This window comes from Manacus vitellinus, unplaced genomic scaffold (genome assembly GCF_001715985.3).
Source record: "Manacus vitellinus isolate BGI_N305 unplaced genomic scaffold, ASM171598v3 scaffold_24_pilon, whole genome shotgun sequence".
Lineage (NCBI taxonomy): Eukaryota > Metazoa > Chordata > Aves > Passeriformes > Pipridae > Manacus > Manacus vitellinus.
Genome location: NW_021939798.1, coordinates 12,351,418 through 12,370,317, shown reverse-complemented (window position 1 = coordinate 12,370,317; position 18,900 = coordinate 12,351,418). Strand labels below are relative to the sequence as shown.

Below are 18,900 nucleotides of genomic sequence, written 5' to 3'. Positions count from 1 at the left end.
GCCTGGAGCCAGGGCTCTGCACTCTGCCCCCTGCCAGAGCCGGGCAGGGAAGATCGGCCAGCAAGTGCCAACACCTGCTCTGCTGCAGGAGGGAGAAGGGCTGAGCTGGGCCTGCTCCATGTCTGAAACATCTCAGAGATGCAGTTTTTACCTTCCATGAACAGCCCGTGCACATAGGAGCCTTCTCTAGGTGGAAATGTTATGTCCTCCCGGGTTTTCTTGGTCACATCCGTTGCCAGACACATCTTATCCAGTGGCCACTGCTTTTTCCTGGCTGTGGACTGCATGATGGCCGTGAGGAAGGACTGGGGGTTGAAGAATCCTGCCAGCCACACTGTTGCAGGCAGCACAAAGTCTGTTGCCCAGACTTCCAGTTCCTGGAAAATAAACCAGCAGAGTCCTTCAGGGTGGAGGGTGGGCTGTGAACCGCAGGACACTGCACCAGGAACAGTGTGATAGAGCTGACACTTCACTGCCTAACCCGAGCTTCAGGTAATCTTGCAGAGTAGGGGACTGGCTGGAGGTGGTGTGGGATGAATAAACAGCAGATTCCCCTGCAGCAATGAAGGTGAATTTGCAGTGCAGGAAATACCACTGTTATTTTTTAACAAAGCCAGTTTTATTAAATATTTTTTTTGGGGGACACCCAGAGTTGTGATGGGGGGAGCTGATGCTCTTTTGCTACAGTGATGTACTGTAATGGGAACCCTGATCAGATTTGTGCTCTCATCCCTGGGGGAACAGCCCCTTTCAGGTACTTCAGGCTGCTTAAAGTGATACTGAGAAATAAACCAGTTAGCAATAAACCAGTGCACTGGTGGGGGGAGTTCTGGTGTCAGCAGTACCCACTCATGCCCTGAGCTCTGACTGAGCTCATCACATGAACTCTGCTCACCCTGATCCGCACGAGCAGGTCTGCATACCAGGTTCCCAAGCTGAGGAGGGAGGGATAAGCGTGACGTGTCCAGGATTCTGGAATGCTGTCATAGAAGAGAGCATTTGCCAGCTCTTCCATCTCTGATGTAATTGTCAGCTCTCCCTTTGAAAAAGAGAAAAGCCTGAGCAGTGGCACCTGCAGCCAGTGGTGGGACAGGCAGAGGGATGTGCTTGGGCTCAGACTGGAGCGGAGCAGGAGCCTGAGGCCACCTGGCCACACCCACCACAGTGCCATGGGTAAGAGCTCCAGCAAGGGCACACAGTGCTTTGGAAATCCTGGGAAATGATCCAGGCAGCTGCCTGCTCCATACCTGCAGTCCCAGGTCCAGCTCCTTCAGAGAGCGCCTCATCTCATTGGTCAGGATGTTCATCCTCTCACATTCCTGGAGGGCAACAACCGTGTAGGGAGTCTTTTCCTTTGCCTTTGCCATCAGTTCCTCCATATTGAATGGCTCTGGCAGCTGCCCAAGGATCTCATCCAGGACTGACTTCACCTGGAATGAGAATGCCATAAACTGCTCTTACCCAGGGAAAAATGCTGCAGGGTTATGGTTAATTAGGTTGGTAAGATTTTTCTTTTTCTGCCTTGGTGTTTCCCTGTGCTGCCTCCTCTGTAACTAATGCTCCATTCTGTTTCTAACTGCTCTTGGCTCTTTAAAAGCTGTAGCTCTTTTTTGATACCCAAGGAAGTCAGAGCTGAGGCCATGGAGACTGTGAAACTCACATGTAAGGTCCAGGCAGTCAGGAAGAAGCCTTTTTTTTTTTTAATTTTATTTTATATTTTAAATTTGTATTTTTAGTAGTTGCCATCATGAACGGAGGTTCCTCAGCTCTCTCCACCTGCTGAGAAGCCCCGTGTAAGCCACATGTTGCCAGAGGCACATCTCAACCCCATCAGAGCAGGACCTTCCTGCCTGCGCTGCCGCTGCCGTACGTGCTGCTGTCCCCGGGCTGACAGCCCCAGCACAGCTGGGCTGGAATCACCTCCTTCTACCACCCCTTCCTGCTTGTTATGAGTCCTGCTCTCTCTGTTGTTTCTGGGCCTGCATCTGTCCCCCACCCCCTGGCCTCTCAGCTGTCACCATTAAGAGGAGTTTTTTTTCTCCGTAATAAAAATAACCACAGATTAAAAAAAAAACCCCTCAATTAATTTCTGCTGTAAAGAGACAGGACTTGACGTGCCTGTTCCTCCCGGGAGCCACCTGTGCCTCCACCAGCCTCAGATTCCTTGGGCTGCAGTTCCAGGACCGTGCGGAAGAGCCTGTCCGAGGTGACGGTCAGGAAGCCCATCTCTGCGTTGGGGTGCAGCCCGTACAGGTGGGGGCTCTCGCCTGGCAGGTTGTCGTCGATGTACTGGTGGTAGTCCTGAGTGCAGGGCAGGGCCAGTGTTAGCTCAGGAGGTACAGGCAAAGGAGCCCAGACTTCCCTGCAGCCTTGAAAACCCATCACTGCCCTCAGGGGCCCTTTGCAGCACCTGCCTGTGCTCATGGAGGCTATTTTTTTTCACTCATGTCCCACCCTCCTGCCCCAGCCACAGGAATTATTTTTACAGCAGTCCTAGTTCCAGGGGATTGACACTCTCTTTCCCTACATACCCCTTAGTGAACGTGGGGGAACTTGGACTCGTGTGCATTTATCCAGAGCAGGGGTTTTCCATAGCAAACTGCAATGTTTGTCTTTCTTACCTGGTAATCCAAGCGGGGAGGGACTGGAAACCCTGGAGCCAAGAACACCTCCCCTTCCAGCATCTCCGGCTGGACGTACTCGCTCAGGTACGTGCGGCACAGCCGGCGGTCCCAGTCGTCAGTGATGTGCCCTCCATACATGATCTCACCAAAGAGGTACCGGAGATCATCCCATGGTACCTGTGGGGAGAGGCTTGAGCTGGAACTCCTGTGCAGCTCCCCTGGAGTCCCCCATGCAGCAGCAGGGCCACAGAGTGATGGCTCTGGGATTGACCTGTCCAGTGTGCAGGGAGGTGACAGTCCCTGGGCCCACAGAGGCTCAGGGACAGTGAACAGGATCTCATATGGAGTGTCTCTTGTTCACCCACAGATTTGTCCCTGTCTCATGGACACAGCTGTCTGTGCTTTGAATCCCATCATCCCATCTTTACTCCAACCAGCATCAATTGTGTCTGCAAGGGCAGGTCTAAGGGTGAGACTTCAGCCCTGATCACCACACCTTCCTTCTCCGGGGAGCAAGCACCAAGGCACAGGTCAGGGCAGGCAGTTGTCCCAGTTGGTGCCTGATGCCTTTTTCTACTCAGCTCAGTGGGGCCAAGGACTCAGCCCCTTCCCCTGCCTGAGTGTGTGGGGACCAGGGGAGGAGCTGCTGCCAGCCCTGGGCTTCTTCATGAGACAGTGTTTGTGCTGCAACCTGGTGAAGGTTCTGAGAAAGGCTGATTGTTGCAGTGTGTGCTGTGTGTAGAGTGGTCACCTTGTCATCCCTCACCTTGGCGTTGGCCTCCAGGTAGTTGTGCAGGACGTTAACGGAGACGGTCAGGTCGCCGCTGTTGAAGGGGTAGGGCCTGTTCCAGCCCTGGGTGCCAAACCTGCGCCGCTCGGCCACCGCTGCGTGGAAGTAGCAGAGTGCAAACAGGATGCACCTGAACTCAGTCTCTTTGCTGCACTGCTCCAGTGTTTCCTGTGGGGGAACAGTGATGGGGGGTTGCAGGTGAATATCGCTATCAGATGCCCCTCTAGTTAAGAACGTTCATTGGCAAAAGAGAACTGAAGGTGTTTATTAGAAAGAAAAAGGCATAAAATTGTATTTTAATACTTTGCTAGTTGGTAATTTTTGCACTCATTTGTTTATGGAAGAATTAGGACGCCACACCCCAATGCCCTGCTAACAGCTGAGGCATCTTGTTCATGCTAAAACTGCAGCAGCTCCAGGTTCAGTCTCAGGAAAGGCATTGGCAACCTGGCACTTCCTTGTGTCTGGAGCCCTCGGGCAGCTCTGGTTACCCTGGCGAATGGGGGCTCTGGGCACTACAGGAGGATGTCCTGGGGGGGGCTGGCTTGGGGTGCAGTGTTTCTGGCTGCAGTGACACCCCCCAAAGATGCTCAGCCTGTGGAACCCTGGGAGGGGATGAGCCAGGCACACTGGCCTGAACAGTCCCAAGGAGCAGCTGTGGAAGGGCGGGGGGTGGTGCGGGGGGTACCTGGCAGAAGAGGTCGAGGGCCCTGTGCAGGTTGGCCCGCATGCCGGTCGGCGGCTCGCTGGTGATTTTGATGGAGTTTTCCAGCAGCCCCTGTGGGATGATGTGCGACTCGGGGCTGGGGGCCGGCTCGGCGCTCATGAACAGCCGGTACTCGGGGTGGCTGTCCATGCTGTGCTGCTCCACCAGCTTGTCCAGTGTGTCCAGCCACCGGGCCACCAGATGGATGTTCTGCAACAGGAACAGCCTGTACCTCATGAATCTCACCTCCCCTCCCTGCCAAATTCCTACTGTTGCTCCACAGGGAGAAGGTGCAGCATGACAGGACACCACTTGGGCTGGATACACCCAGCTGGCCCCAGCAGTGTCACTGCCATCACCAGTGGGGTGACTGTGTACTGTGTGACTGGATACTGGCAGGGCTGGGTGCCCTGGTGTGCCCGGCTGCCGTCAGGGCTGTGTCCTGTGGTGCACCACAGTGCCCCCCACCCACCTGTAGGATGACCCAGTGGCCCTGCTCAGCGGCCACCTCCATGGCCCGTTCTGCCACAACCTCCTGGCCCTGCCCCAGTGACACGTTGTGGATCTTCCCATTGTCGATGGTGAAGTTCAGCCTCGTGCCTGGGAGGGAGTGTACACCAGGATTATCAGTATGGGCACTGAGCTGGGGTTGTGCAGTTCCAGCCGCTTGGCCCCGCACCAGCTCGTGGCTGTTGGGGCTGGTGCCAGCCTGAGGTGGGCAGTGGCTCACCCAGCGCCTCCACATCCTTCAGCGGATCCACGCCAGGGGAGAGGATGAAAAACAGGGGTGTGGAGGGGCTGCTCTCCTTGTACACCTCGGAGAAGTCAATGCTCCTTCCTTCCACATACTTCCTCCCCATCTTCTCTTCCACAAATTTCCTACAAAAAAATAGAACCATCCAGTGAGTCAGAAGAGATGGAGTCGCTGGGCACAGCTGGCATGATGACACCGCAGGGCTCTTGCAGGAGGGCCCTGTGCTGGGCACCAGCTCACTTGATGGCATAGGTCATCCTGTCAGGGCGCAGGCACCGCAGCACACACAGCTTCTGCAGGGCCGACTTGTTCTTCCAGTCCATGGGGAGCGCCTCCTTTTCTGGCGCCTCCATCTCCACAAACCTTTTCCATCGCTTTGCTGAGTTCTCTATGTCACTGTCCAGGTTCCTGAACTCTTCCATGTCTGAGAGAGCCTTCAGGTTCCACAGAGAAGGACTAAATCATTCCTGGGCTCTGGGTTCCTCAGGGAACCCATGCAGGTGACCCTGTGCATTGCCTTGGCACAGCAGGCGACCACATGGACCCACCTTGACAGCACCCCAGCCCTGGGTCTGCAGGAAATCCACGGGAGATGTGACGCCGGCCTTGGAAGGGAAGCGCAGGAGAAAGTCCAGCTCTGCTGGGTTCACTTCTTTCTTGATGGTCAGGACCTGGAAGTTGGGAGTGCAGCATCACAGCCACCTGGTGCCACTGCCCCAGCGCGAGGGGGCGAGAGGCTTTGAGCATCCGGCAGCAGCACAGGAGTGAGAACAACCTGTCTAAAGCCACATAAGCACCTGTTGTACAGCAGCAGCCCCAGACATTCACAGGGATTACCTGGAAGGCAACCTGGGCCAGGAAGATGAGTTTGTCTCTCTCAAAGAGGCCCTGTGCTGTGTACATGTAGACCGAGTAGGTGATCTGGTCTGTCAGGTTGACCACCCTTTGCTTGGTGTCCTGGCTAGGGGCCGCACGCTGGATGGCTTTCTCAAAAACTCCATTGAAGGCCTGAAGAAGATCCCGGCAGGCATCAGTGTCCAGCTGCTGGGAGCTCGTCAGCAGCATAAATGCTGAAACACTGAATCTCCATCCTCCCCCAGCCCCGTCCCACCCGCACACACCAGCTCCCTCCTCACTCCCTGTCTACCTTGAGAGAGAACTGGTAGATGGGGTTGATCTTGCCGAGGTCACTCAGGATGAAGTACAGCAGGGACGCGCGCTCTGCCGCCGGGCGGTAGTTCTCTCTTGCGACGTTTATTTGTACTTCGGTGACTTTAGCTTCTTTCACCTGGAGGCACACGGGGGTGGGTGTTACCAGAACCAAGGCATGGGCTGAAGCAGTGCCTGCCCTCTGGCTGGGTGCTCAGCCGAGCTGTCCCTCTGCCTGTGGCACCAAGGCCAGGGCAGCATGTTTACTTTTTCTTCGATTTCCTTGGCTGTGCGCTTTGTTGTTTCCAGGTTTTCCACCAGAGCTGTGTCCCGCAGGAAGTCTCCCCCAGCAGCCGACAGCCGGGCAAGCAGTGAGTCCTCCAGCTCCTTCAGCTTGATCTTGAACTCGTTCTGGCTCTTGGTCAGGTTTGCCTGTGACAGCAGCCCCCAAGGGATACGTCACTCAAGAGATCATGACCGAGTGCTGGCACCAGTCACTCTGTCATATGGCCACCGATGTGCTCGTGCAAGGGGAGGGTTGTCGTGGCCCCTCCTGGGACCCACCATCACCCACCAGGGCAGTGCTGGCTGCAGGAGCAATGGGGGACCTGCAGTTGCAGGGTCTGTTTGGGACTCACTTGGCTCTTGACAAACAGCAGGGAGCACACAGAGGGGAGCTCTTCTGCTCCCTGCCCCAAAACCTCCGCAGTGCCCCGTCCTCTCCCACCCCTCCATCCAGCAGCTGGGCCTGTACCTTCAGGGTCTCCAGGTCCGGCCGCTCCCGGGCCACCACGGCGGCCAGAAGCTGGTCCTCCAGGCCCTCCCGTGTCACCAAGAAGTTGATGAGAGTGCACTGAGCCTGCACCTCTGGCTTGTAGTGCGGGTTGAAACATCGGGTATGCAGGATCAAGCGGAACTGCTGGTGATACTCCACTTCTTTATCTCCAATCCTAATGTATCTGTTCAGTTAATTAAACAAATTAGTCCACACACGGGGTAGTAACTCATCACAGACACATGCAATCAGCCCGTGTGCTGTTCCCAGCTGCTCAGAATGGATTTCTTTGGTTGGGAAAAGGCTCAGCAAGGGCAGAAGGGTGAAGGTAGAGGAGCAGGAGCTGGAGGCTGCCCTGCTGCAGCCCCCCCATGGCTTCTGGGGTGCTTCTCCCCTTCCAGCTTATCACCTGCTTATGGCAGGTGCCCCAGGGGACATGTCCTTAAATCACTAAATGAACTGGGTACTGAAGACAAGAATAGCCCAAAAGGACACATCAGTACAGTGGGACATACTGGAGAACCCTGGGGGATGTGACCAAAACCAAGGAAGGATCAGGCCCTCAACTGCCGGCAGCAAAGGGGCATCGACCAGCATTTTGGGGCAGCAGTGATTGCTCGGGGCAGGTGAAACCACTCGGCACTGGGGTGTGCTCACCTGCCCAAGATGGTCTTGCCCAGCAGTGGGTCCAGCACCGCCTCCACTGTCTCACCAATGTCCTCGATCAGCAGTGTCTGTCCTTCAGAGACTGCCTGTGCGATTGTGTCCAGGTACCTGAGTGGAGAGGGGGAGGTGCACGTGGCAAGCCTGTACACTGTGGGGGGCTCAGGGGGTGCCTTCCAGCCACTGTGCTCTGTTGGGACCCTGCTGTGCTCTGCCAGCCCTGGCCCCCGCAGAACTGTGGAGCTGCTGCCCTCGGGTGCCCTGAGTCTGATGGGGATGTGGTTGCCCTGGCTCACAGCACCCTGCACCCTTCGATGGCAGGGGAATGGGGGCCAGTGCAGCCCAAGCCTGTGCCCAACTTTGCCCACCTCCGCTGGCCCAGGCGGACGACCTGCAGCTCCTCCCCGTATTTGTTCTTGATCCACTTGCTGCCCTGGAGCTGGGCGTCCACGAGCAGTGGCCACCGCTGGGTGCTGCAGAGGATGGCAGCGTTCTCGGTGGAAGTGCGGTCGCTGGGCAGGCCCTGGTTGTTCCAGGCAGCCACATCGGCAGAGTCCGTGAGGAGGCTGAGGGGGTCCAGGCCTGGGGTGATGGGGATGGGCACCTGCAGGGAGGGGCTGTTGGGTGCCTGGCCACAGAGAGGTGGGAGCCTCCAGTGCTGGTGGGCGGGGGTGAAGGAGCCCTGGGCACTCTGGGATGGAATCTGTGGTCTCTCACCGTCAGCCCATTGAGGAAAGGGATCCAGTGCTGCTCCAGCAGCTCAGCCCTGTACTTCTTGGTGAAATATCCGACGTAGGACACAAAGGCAGAGACCAGCAGCACATCCCCGCACAGCGTCTTCTCCTGCTCTCTGAGCTGGTCCACTGACTCAGCCCAGCGGACATTTTCGGACGCCAGACCCCCAACAAGCCTGGGAGGTCAGAGGAGATGGTGGCTGCTGTGGTGCTGGTGCTCCCAGTGCTGTGACCCAGTGAGGGGGATGACTCAGCTATGATGCCCCAGGGCATCAGCAGAAAATGGCATCAGGGCTGTATACCCCCATGAATTTTTGGCCCAATTTATCTCAGGAGTTTTTAATTTGTTGAGGGTATGGGGGGCTCTGTTGCTCCCACGGCCACCAAGCAATGCCAGGGGGCATCAGCCTGCCCCAGTGCTTTGGAGCCAGCATTTGCACAGTACCTGTTTGCCAAGGTGATGACTTTGTTGGTTTCATCAGCCTCCTGCTGGCATTTGATCTTTTCTGCTGTGGCTTTCTCAAACTGAGCAGTGAGAGTCGCCAGATTGGCATTCAGGGTCTTTGGAAGAGAACAGTCTCACAGTTATTCCTTACTTGGACAGGAGGCTCCATGCTCCCGGAGCTCTGCAGTGGCCCTGTCCCAGCCCAGTGCTTGGCCTGGGCTCCAGGTTCATGGAGTTACAGAAACCTCTCTTGCTCGTTTGGTGGCTGAGGGGGTCGTGGTGGGTGCTGGTGGCTGGCCCTGCCTGGGGGCTGGGGGACACACACTTACCACAATTTTGCTCTTAATGCGACTGAGCCTCTGCTGTGCCTCCGCCAGCTCGGCATCGGCATCAGCCACCGCCTGCCTCTTGGGCTTCACCTCACAGTGCACCTCGTAGTAGCGGACCATGTTGAGGCACCAGGAGCACAGCCCCGCCGCGGCCGTTGATTTGGACTTGATGAACTCGGGATCGAACCCGGGGTCTGACCGGTACGGCCTGGAATGGGAGCACATGCCATGCTATGGCACCGTGCCGTGGCTGCCAGCAACCCTTCCCACTCCTCCTGGGGCTTGAGCTGACGGTGGGCAGAAAGGTGGGAGAGCAGGGCCAACACCTGGATCCCACTCCTGCCCCCAAACTCTGCTGTGCTCCCAGGTGAGGGTCCCCCTGGCCACCCTGCCCAAGGGCTGGGCTGGGGCAGGAACCAGCCAGAGACTCACTGAAATGCCTTGAGACAGGGCTCAGGGATGTTTTCCCCATCATAGTTTTGTAAGCTTGAAAGGAAAGTGTCTATTTTTCCTATCTTGACTTTTGCTGCTGTCCAGCTCTTGTCCTTTGGAATCTTGCCATTTTCGGCGGTCAGAATCAACACAGCTGCCATCACGTTCACCACTTCTGGGGGCGGAGCCCCAAAGGACTTCAGCTCTGTCAGGTTGTACTGGGAAGGGACCGCAGGGCCACTGAGCATCCCCCTGCTGTGGGGCCACCAGCGCTAGCTGGGCACCTGCTTCCCACCGAGAGCTCGCCCACCTTGTTGAGTGTGTTGAGGGCCTCGCGGGCAGCAGAGAGCACCACCTCTGCTTCCGCCAGGTCACTTGCGCAGGCTTGTTGCTTCTCAGCCACGACCTGGGGAGGGAGGATGCAGGATGGGGTGAGCGGCCGTAGCCACAGAGCTCACACTGCCCTGTCCCACACTGGGCACTGGCTCAGTGCCACGCACCTTGTTAATGGCCTCGACCTTCAGCTCCTCCTCATCAGCAATGGCTTTCTCCTTGGTGACCTTCTCTGTCTCAACACCCACCACGTGGATTAGTTTATCTGTGTCCTCGTTCTTCTGCTTCAGCTCTGCCTCCTGGATTGCCAGCATGGCTTTCAGGTCATCCACCTCAACAATGGAGAAACAGAGCAGATCAGAGGGCCGATATTGCCAAACCCTGCCTGGCCTCAGAGCGGTGGCTTGGTACAGCTTGGGGACCTTGTGGCCACCTTGACCACCCTGCAGGGACATGCCTGCTCTCTCTCCCCATGCTGGACCCGCAGCAGGCACAATGCATGAGCGAGGCTGTAGATAGGCACCTGTGATGCTGTGCTCTGCAGCTTCATCAACCCCTTCTCCAGCCTCTCGATGTTGGCAGAGAGCTTGCTCCTTTTACTTGCCAGCAGGCTTTGGTAGAGCTTTATCTGCTCCAGGAAGGTCTTTGGCGTGGTGTAATTATAGCGTCTCTCCACAGCCAGGTAGGTCTTGGACATCTCCTTCGCACTCGTGTGGACAAAGGACATGAACTGGCTGATGGAGACCTTGACCTCTGGCTGCATAGGGAGCACAGACAGGGAGCTGCTGCAGTGGGTGCCTGCAGTGATGTGCAGGGGCTGCACTGAGCCCTCCTGCAGCACTGGCTCTGTGTCCAGCCACAGAGGCCAGAGAAAAGTGAACCTTTTTGTTAACAGCACAGTGCAGGGTTGAGACATGCTGGTAGTCATGGCACCAGCACCAGTTCCCATGCCCAGCTCTGGGTCCCTGACTCAACCCTGCACTGGGAGAAGCTGCTGTCCCTAGGCTGTTACCTGAGGGGGTGCTTTAAGGACAAGAAAATGAGGAAAGGTTCATCCCCACAAGCACGGTGCAGGGCTGCAGGCTCTGACCCCAGAACCAGATGTGAGCCTATCCCAGACCTATTCCCAGCTTGCTGCCCCTTGCCCCCTTGGTCACACCAGACCGTTATCCCTGGGCACATTAAACAAGGAGAGCAGCAAAGGTGCAGGGATCCCCAGTGCCCCAGGATAGCAGCTGTGCCGGGGGTCCCAGCTCACCTCAATGTCCTCCGTTTCCTCCAGGAACCTGCTGCTGACGGACACGAGAGCATCCTCTGGCCACTCGTGGAACCAGTCGATGGCTGTGCAGTTGACCACAGCAGGGAACCTCCTGGCCCGCACACGCAGGGTTGAGCCCACGGGGGAGAAGCAGAGGACGACCTGGGGCAGAGCAGCACTGCTGAGCAGGGTGTCCCCGCTGTTGGGTTGGTGGGAACGTCACCAGGGGCAAGGCTTCTGCTGCAGACCAGGGCTGTGCTGCCCTCCCAGTAACTCCCAGTACATGGGAGGTGGTCTGTGGTTGTGCACCTTGTGCCACTCACCAGAGCTGGATTGTGTCCCCTTTGGTGGCTGCAGTCAGCAGCTGAGCACAGTCAGAGTCCCTGTGAGTGCCCAGTATGGCCCACGGCCATGGAGGTGCTGCTCTGCCCCAGGGAGGTCAATACAGGGGTGCTCTGTCCTGCACCCCTGGGGCGGGAGGCATCTGGAGAGCCTCTGAAAACACCTTTTGCCCAAACCCACCACCCTGAGATGAAACTTCAGGGTGCCCTGTTGCAAAGAGGTTTTGGATCAGGCAAGTCAGGGGCACAGACAAACCACCCTGGGGAGCAAACACCCACCTTTAACTGGCGCCGGACTTTTTCTATAAAGAATTTCCAGCAGTTTTCCTTTGAATCCTCCAATCCAAGGGCCTTCACCTGGGGTCTCATGGAACCGATGATGGTTTCCAGGTCAGAATCCTGAAAGAGACCTGGCACTTCCCCGGACGCCAAGAAGTCATTGATTAGAACCAGGAATGATTCTTCAGCCACCTGGGAGTCCGTCATCAGGAACACAGTGGGGACGTTCTTCACGGCTGCCTTGATGTACTGGGAGGCAAGGTCCACCTGGGACAGAGAGAAACTGTCACCCCCTGGATCAACCTCCATGAGGTACTCTCCAAAGTGTTTGGAGCAGCCCTGAGGAGCCAGGGGGGAGCCTTTGGGAAGGATCATTTGGGAAGGAGGTGGTGCCAACTGCTCAGCCCGGAGATGGGTGCAGCATCAGGGCTGCCCACACTGCACCTGCCCTCCTCACCAGTGGCTCCTGCCTGTCCCTGGCTGGGGAAGTGCTGTGGCCCCTTGGGGCAGGACTCCTGGGTGTCACCTATGGGCAGATCCTGGTGTGCAAATGCACTGATGTGAGGAGAGCAGAGCCCCATGAGCCCACCCTAGGCACCAGCACTGCAGGTGCAGGACCTTGCCCTCAGTAGGCAGCACTGGCCCAGGGCCCAAAGCTGCTCCCACCTTTAGGTCCGCGGTGCCATAGCCTTTCCTCAGTGTGATCTGGAACACGCTCAGGTTGCTGATGCTTGCTGCCAGCCGTGCCAGGCTCTGCTTCCCACTGCCCCCCACCCCCACCAGCAGCGCATTGCCCCGAGGAGACTCCAAGATCCTGCTAATTCTGCAAATGTGAGACACAGCATCTTCGAAGAGCACCTGAAGAAAACAGGAGGGGAAGGTTCAGTGCTCTGGATCAGGGCAGGGAAGTAGCAAGTGCCCAAAATGCACTGACCCAAGCAGTGCGATGCTGCAGTCACATCTTTTCAGGGCAGCACTGCCCACCATGATCACTCACCAGGTTCATTGCCGCGTTCACCTCATTGTAGCTGTCCAGGGCTTCCCCCAGCAGGTCACTCAGAGTTGCCCAGCTTGGCACCGGCATGTACTTGGACTCATCAAAGCCCTGGGCGAAGTGCCAGTAGATGTTGGGCTTGGCAAACACCACGTCTTCGCTGAGCTCCTGGGAAAGGCAATTCCAGCTGTGGGGTTTGGCCACGGGATACCAAGGCAGAGCCACCAGACTGGAGCCCTCTCCTTTTCAGCACAACTTACTTGAAAGGCGGTTTTGCAGGTGTCCACCAGCAGCTTCTTGAAGCCACCCTGATCCTCTTCGTCAACGAGCTTGTCTCCGTACACCCTCTCTGCTTCATGAAGCCAGAGACGCACCAAGTCCACAGGGCTTTTCAGGCACTCAGGGGTGGAGAAGAGCAGCCCCTGACAAACACAAACCTCACAGCCCTCAGGGTTATTTTAGTGCCACTCAGAGTCGAGTGTAAAGGTTGGCTCTGGGAAGAGGCCAAGGCCTGTTTCAGGAAAAAGGTATGCTGCAAGACTGTGGGATGAGGAAAGGGAGAAATAAGGATGTTTTAGAAGAAACAGCCCTCAAGCTACCTGAAATATGTTGGAGAGGTCTCGCAGGTTGAAGAGGTAGTGGAACTTGATAGCTGTTGGCAGAAAGGTGGTGGAAACCTTCTGGTGCAGGGCTGTCGGGAGGAGAAGGGGGTGAGTGGGTACCAGGTCCCCAGAGATCCCCAAGCCTGGCTCCCCAACAGTGCATTCCCCAGGGGCCAATGCTGGTACGTCCCACCCCAGGGTGGCAGGGGCTCACCCAGTGCTGCTGCTACCAGCTGGGGCTGCATCTTCTGGAGAGCTTGTGGTATCTGCTGCCGGGCCAGGTGCTGCTCCAGGATGGTGCCATACACGGTGTGCAGAGCCTCCCGGCTGGGAAAGCTCACAGCGAGGACGCAGAAGTGGCGCTGCAGAAAGGGGCAGAAACTGCGATGGGAGCTTTGCCCTGCGGGGGCTAACACAGCCAGACGACATCGCAGGGCCCCCTGCCTCACCCCACCCTCTGGGCCTCGGCCCAAGGGGAACGGATGTGCTGGACACAGCCTGGCCCCTGGATCCCGCGCACCTGCAGCCGTGAGTCGATGGTGAAGGACCCCGCGGTTGGGTTCATGCAGGCCACGTACTGGCAGTTACGAATGTCCTTCAGGGTCAGTTTGGTCCTGTCGTACCTGTGCAGGGACCAGCACGGTGATGCTTTCCCTGGGGATGGGGTCAGGTTCCCCCCATTGTGCTGTGCCCCTCTGGCACCCACCAGTGCCCATGGTCCAGGTGCTGCCGGATGAGCGTGTGTGGTGCCACGGTGCCATATTTGTCCACCTCTGGCATGTTCATGTCGTCAATGAAGTAGACCAGCCTTCTGGAGCCAGGTGGGCCGTAGATTCTTCCCGATTTCTTCTCCAAGGGTTTCTCAAGGACGGCTGCAGCAAGAGGAGCAGGTGGGTGGTGGGTCAGCACTGCAGGACCCTGTGGCACAGCCTGGCATGGGGCCAGCTGCTGACTGACAGCCTCACCCTGCAGCATGGCTGAGGTGGTGTAGAAGTTGAGGGGCACAGACTGCACCAGATATTCGTCTGTGCCAAGTGCTTCCAGCTTGTCCCACATTAGGACCGACTTTCCCGTCCCTGCGTTCCCCACCAGCATCACCGGCTGCCGCTTCTCCATCAGCAGGTCCAGGAAGTAGCGGAGGCGGATGGTCTCTGTGGTGTGCACCATGGCAGCCTGGGGAGAGGGGCCATCAGTCCTGGTGCTTGCCCCGGCATTGGCAGAGGTGGGATCCTCTGTTGGAGCAGAGCCCAGCGTGCCAGAGCCCTGCACGGCGTTCACAGCAGCTCCAATGGACGATGCTCTCTGCATACAAACCTGCTCCCTCTCTAAACCTACAGGTCTTGGGCACTCAGCTATTCTAAAGCCTTTCTGACTAAAACTGAGTTACTACACAGAACAAAATGGACAGTTCCTGAAACCACCTCTGGTGTCTGCTCAGCCCATGGCCAAACCCAGTTGTGGTTCCTTGCCCTTGCCCTGACAGCTTTGATAACCTCCCTCTGGACAGCATCGCAGGAGACACAAATCAAGTGCTAAAGGAAATTTTGCACTCAGGCAATAGTTATTTCATGAGACTCTATGAAGCTGCAGGTTAATCTGAAGTTAAAGAAGAGGTGGAACTTGTAGCCCTTGCTGGGGTTTCTGCAGGGTAAAAATAACTACAGGAAGCCATTGGGTTTGCTGGATGCCCCCAGCCCAAATCCCAGTGACACTCCAGGCATTGCTCGGGGAAGACTGTAGAGTAGTAATCAAATAAACTATATAAACATAGAGCTCATGGGAAATACCTGTAAGGGGACTTCGGGGTCGAGCTCGAACTGTGGCACTCTTTCATCCCAGGGTTTGAATCTCTTCGTTTCCGGATCAATGTAATAGTCAAAAATTGTCCCCTCGTTAGGAAACTTGACGGCTTTAAAATCTGTCAGCCACCACTTGCTGAACTGCTGGCGGTGATCCACCAGCTGGGGACAAAACAAAGACACTCAGACACCAGCCACACGATGGGACACAGCAAGGGCTGCCAGGTGCCAGGTGGTCCCGTGGCAGTACCTGGTCCTGGAACAAGGCCCCGCCAAAGGCCCAGGTACAGGCAAAAACAAAGTAGAGCTCATATCGCTCCCGGGGTGAGTCTGGTGGGACATTCTTTGGTGTCAGGAGACATTCCAGCAGGGACAGCACTGTCTGTATGGCTGTGACCTCAGGGACAGGGGTGATTGTCTTGAACCCAGACTTGAGCTTCTCCAGGCATGGTGGCAGGTACTTGTCAAAGAGGACCATCAGAATGGCCTTCTCAGACTTTACTGTCCTCGTCTCAATCCAGCTGGTCACAATGCTGTGGGAGGGACAAGCAGGGCTGCAGTGAGCATGTGGGGGCCAGTGCCCATCCCATCCCATCTCATCTCATCCCATCTCATCCCCTCATCTCATTTTGTCCCATCCTGTCCCATCCCATCCCCTCAGATCCCATCTTGTCCCACCCTGTCCATCTGATCCCTTCCCACCCCATCCTCCTCCCTTCCTGGCTCACGGGTGCCAGCCGAGGTCGGTGGGGTTGATGTAGAGGATTCCCGCCCGGGACACGGTGGCGGGCGTGGCTGTGCGCAGGTGGCTGATCTCGAAGATGAGCCGCATGGTGGGGGTGAGGGGGATGCGCTCGTTGCTGGCCAAGGTGAGAACCTGGGGGAAGTGGCTCGTTGTGAGGGATGCCCAGAGCTGATCCTCCTGAGTTAACGAGCAAGCAAAGCCCCTGGAGTGTGATGGCACCAACCTTATTGTCATCCATGACTGTGTTCAGGGACTCGATCCACATGGGATCAATGTCTCCATCGAGGATGATCCACTTGGGCCCGTCATGTGTGATGTTGGCCAGGTCACGCATCGCTGTGGAGAACAGACCTGCCCCACAGAGAGACATGGGTTGGTCCTCTCCGTGCACAGATGTTTGCTGGGAGACACACAGGACTGGTGCTCCCATGAAAGACATTCCTTCTCCCTCCCACTCCAGGAAAGAGCCCCAAGCAAAGGTCTTCCCTTTCCATCTCACATCCTGTAAACAAAGCTCACAGCATTGGTGTCTCACCATCCTTCCACTCCCGCGTGGCCGGATGGATGACCCCAAACAGCTCATTGCAGGTCACGGCCTTGGGGTCGAGGTCCACAGTGACTGGCCTCCGCTGCAGCTTTTGGTACGTTTTGTTGAGCGACTTCAGCACCTGTGGGGAGGGGATGGTGCAGCTGCAGGTGCTGCTCCCACCGGGGTGTCCACGGCCTTCGGCAGCATCTGCCCGCAGCAGAGGGCACGGAGTCCTGCTCCCACATGGGCTGTTGCTGGGAATGCACCTGACCTCCCTCTGCAGAGCCAGCTCCTGGCTGGGCTGTTGTGGGAGCCCTGACCCCACCAGCCAGCACTGTCCTGTCATCCTGCTGGCACCCCAGCATGCACAGCATTGTGAGAGCGTGCCTCTGCCTGCTCCCTACATTGTCCCTGCTCCACTCATGGGTGCCCTGAGCAGCCCCTGAGCTGTGCATCCCAAACCCGCTCAGCTCCACGGGCTCAGTCTGGCACAGGCAGTGCTGGAGGGCCAGGCGTGGTCATGGCTGCACTGCAGTCCCCCACCCAAATGCTGTTCTGGCGGCGCCAGGGTCTGCATGGCTGGCTGTGGCCTGTGGTCATGCCCTCACCAAGAGCTGTGGGAGGCCATGGGATATGCTCGGGCCCCATGTCCTCAGGATGGTTTGGCTGCTACCTGGGACTTGCCGCAGCCGGCATTGCCGACGACGAAGACGGAATGTCGCACTTGCAGCAGCTCCTCCAGCTGCACCACCTTCAGCACGAAGTTCTCCTCTGCCTGCAGCTTCAGCTCCAGCACGGACTCACGGATGACCTGGGAGGGAGAGCAGGTGCTGACCACTGGCAGCTTTGGCAAGACCCTGGAGACAAGCTGGCCACTTCCAGAAGTGCTGAATGGACCATCAGCCTCTGAACCCTGCCAGGGCTGAGATGTCTCCAGTGCTGGTGCTGTGCCTGGGCTTGCACCTTCTCAAAGTTGAGGTCCCTCTTCCTGGGGACATCCAGCGCTGGGAACAGGTCTCCAATCAGCCCCATGAACACAGGCAAGTCATCTGTCACGATCTTGGGGATGTTGAAGTCTCGTAAAGCTCTCATCAGAACCTGGTCCTCGGCACAGCCGGGGTCCCCCCTCTTCAAGGAGCCCGCCACCACCAGCACGGACTTGATGGCTCGCAGCCCCCAGTCGTAGTGGTCCTGTGACAGGCAGCAAAGAATTACCATTTCATTTTGGTGAATGATAACAGCTTCAAACAGCACCACAGAGGAACACTCTGTCTATTGCCCCACAGACAGGTCACCCACACGGTGTGTGGTCCAGCCCAACTGGGAGACCTAAACTGAGCTTGTTTACAGGAGAAGCCTTCATCAGTCACAAGGGGAATGGGAATCCAGCTTCCTTCTTGGAGACATGTTTTAGGTGTGAAACACCTCTGCTAAGATGGATAATATCTAGAAGCTCTCACCTTAACTGGTTCAATTCTAATAATTCTAATTCTAATTCTAATTCTAATTCTAAAATTCTAATTCTAATTCTATGTTATTCTACTTTTGGCCTTCTTGATTCCTTCCCTAAGGCAGAAAGATACCATATGATGCACCAGATGGAAGTGGAACTTGTCCTGCCATAGACCTGAGCTGTGCAGAACATCACCCCACGCATCACCACCAGCAATCCCACTACAGTGTTTCAGGTCTGAAGTTCAAATGGACTCTTTCCTCTATCCTGTGTGATATTGTTAATTACCTGTTTCGACAACAGCTCTTTGCAGAGTGTGTACAGAGTGATGAACTTTCTTGCCAGCAGCCTGGCATCGAGAAACCCCTCTGCCACAAGCATGATTTCACAGATCAGTTCAAAATCAGGGACCACCATGGCGCAGGGTCTGCAGAGGAGCACAGAGGTTGGCAGGGCTGAACACCATGTCTTTGCCCTCCCATAGCCCGCAGGGTTTGCCCCTGAGTTTCCAGTACAAATCCTTCCCAGCTGCAGTTACACTGCTGGGGGTTCATGTCCCTGCTGGATCAGGGCACCCGGCCCTTCTGCACTCATCATTTGAGTTCCTCCAAGGACAAGGATCCCACAGCATCCCTGCACCTCCCCTTCCAGCACTCCACTGCCTTTTTGTCTTATTGTCAATTGGATTTTTAGCTGGGGTGGCAATTAGACCCCCTGAGCATCCTCTTCCCCAGCTGAGCAGCCCAGCTCGCCCAGCCTGGCCACCTCTGGGGAGTGACAGGGCTGTCCCTTGGTGCCAAGGACTCCCTGATGCCAGGGCCACCATTGCACACAAACACCCTCAGCTTAGGACACGCAATGGATGTGACTCATGAGTGCCACCACACAGGTAAGTGCTGTGATGACACCCACCCACCTGAACAGAGCCTTCAGATTCTCAGGCAGCTCTGTGCGCCCGGCGTAGCCGGGGTTCATGGTGATGAACAGCCCAACCGACGGGACCAGGGAGATAATCTCTCCAAGGAAGTTGAATGTTTTCTTCTTGGCACGGATTGCATCTTGAATACATTTCACCTGTCAGGTGAGCAGAGGTGTTAGTGCTGGCAGCTCCCAGCTCCCTGTCCCATGCTCTGGCTCACCTTCACCACCCCTCAAAGCGACCCTGG

At 56.8% G+C, this 18,900-nt stretch overlaps 1 protein-coding gene across 1 annotated transcript in view; it reads right to left on the bottom strand.

The window, feature by feature from the left end:
• DNAH17 (dynein axonemal heavy chain 17) overlaps positions 1-18,900 on the bottom strand; it is a 32,853-nt gene that overhangs the window by 963 nt on the left and 12,990 nt on the right. The window contains exons 37-79 of the mRNA XM_029960132.1: positions 18,651-18,808; positions 18,023-18,161; positions 17,245-17,472; positions 16,955-17,092; positions 16,288-16,420; positions 15,976-16,103; positions 15,736-15,884; positions 15,258-15,540; positions 14,996-15,169; positions 14,174-14,381; positions 13,915-14,080; positions 13,729-13,831; positions 13,423-13,570; positions 13,206-13,297; positions 12,867-13,028; positions 12,610-12,774; positions 12,279-12,470; positions 11,613-11,879; positions 10,993-11,154; positions 10,258-10,491; positions 9,902-10,066; positions 9,712-9,807; positions 9,402-9,619; positions 8,970-9,177; positions 8,641-8,756; positions 8,179-8,371; positions 7,830-8,065; positions 7,456-7,572; positions 6,778-6,982; positions 6,291-6,455; positions 6,022-6,162; positions 5,712-5,882; positions 5,423-5,545; positions 5,115-5,308; positions 4,851-4,999; positions 4,593-4,720; positions 4,103-4,330; positions 3,391-3,582; positions 2,622-2,801; positions 2,119-2,301; positions 1,248-1,430; positions 896-1,039; positions 152-377 (exon numbers count right to left, since the gene is read on the bottom strand). Coding sequence (XP_029815992.1) covers positions 152-377; positions 896-1,039; positions 1,248-1,430; positions 2,119-2,301; positions 2,622-2,801; positions 3,391-3,582; positions 4,103-4,330; positions 4,593-4,720; positions 4,851-4,999; positions 5,115-5,308; positions 5,423-5,545; positions 5,712-5,882; positions 6,022-6,162; positions 6,291-6,455; positions 6,778-6,982; positions 7,456-7,572; positions 7,830-8,065; positions 8,179-8,371; positions 8,641-8,756; positions 8,970-9,177; positions 9,402-9,619; positions 9,712-9,807; positions 9,902-10,066; positions 10,258-10,491; positions 10,993-11,154; positions 11,613-11,879; positions 12,279-12,470; positions 12,610-12,774; positions 12,867-13,028; positions 13,206-13,297; positions 13,423-13,570; positions 13,729-13,831; positions 13,915-14,080; positions 14,174-14,381; positions 14,996-15,169; positions 15,258-15,540; positions 15,736-15,884; positions 15,976-16,103; positions 16,288-16,420; positions 16,955-17,092; positions 17,245-17,472; positions 18,023-18,161; positions 18,651-18,808 — 7,390 coding nt within the window. The remainder of the gene's footprint in view (positions 1-151; positions 378-895; positions 1,040-1,247; positions 1,431-2,118; positions 2,302-2,621; positions 2,802-3,390; positions 3,583-4,102; positions 4,331-4,592; positions 4,721-4,850; positions 5,000-5,114; positions 5,309-5,422; positions 5,546-5,711; positions 5,883-6,021; positions 6,163-6,290; positions 6,456-6,777; positions 6,983-7,455; positions 7,573-7,829; positions 8,066-8,178; positions 8,372-8,640; positions 8,757-8,969; positions 9,178-9,401; positions 9,620-9,711; positions 9,808-9,901; positions 10,067-10,257; positions 10,492-10,992; positions 11,155-11,612; positions 11,880-12,278; positions 12,471-12,609; positions 12,775-12,866; positions 13,029-13,205; positions 13,298-13,422; positions 13,571-13,728; positions 13,832-13,914; positions 14,081-14,173; positions 14,382-14,995; positions 15,170-15,257; positions 15,541-15,735; positions 15,885-15,975; positions 16,104-16,287; positions 16,421-16,954; positions 17,093-17,244; positions 17,473-18,022; positions 18,162-18,650; positions 18,809-18,900) is intronic.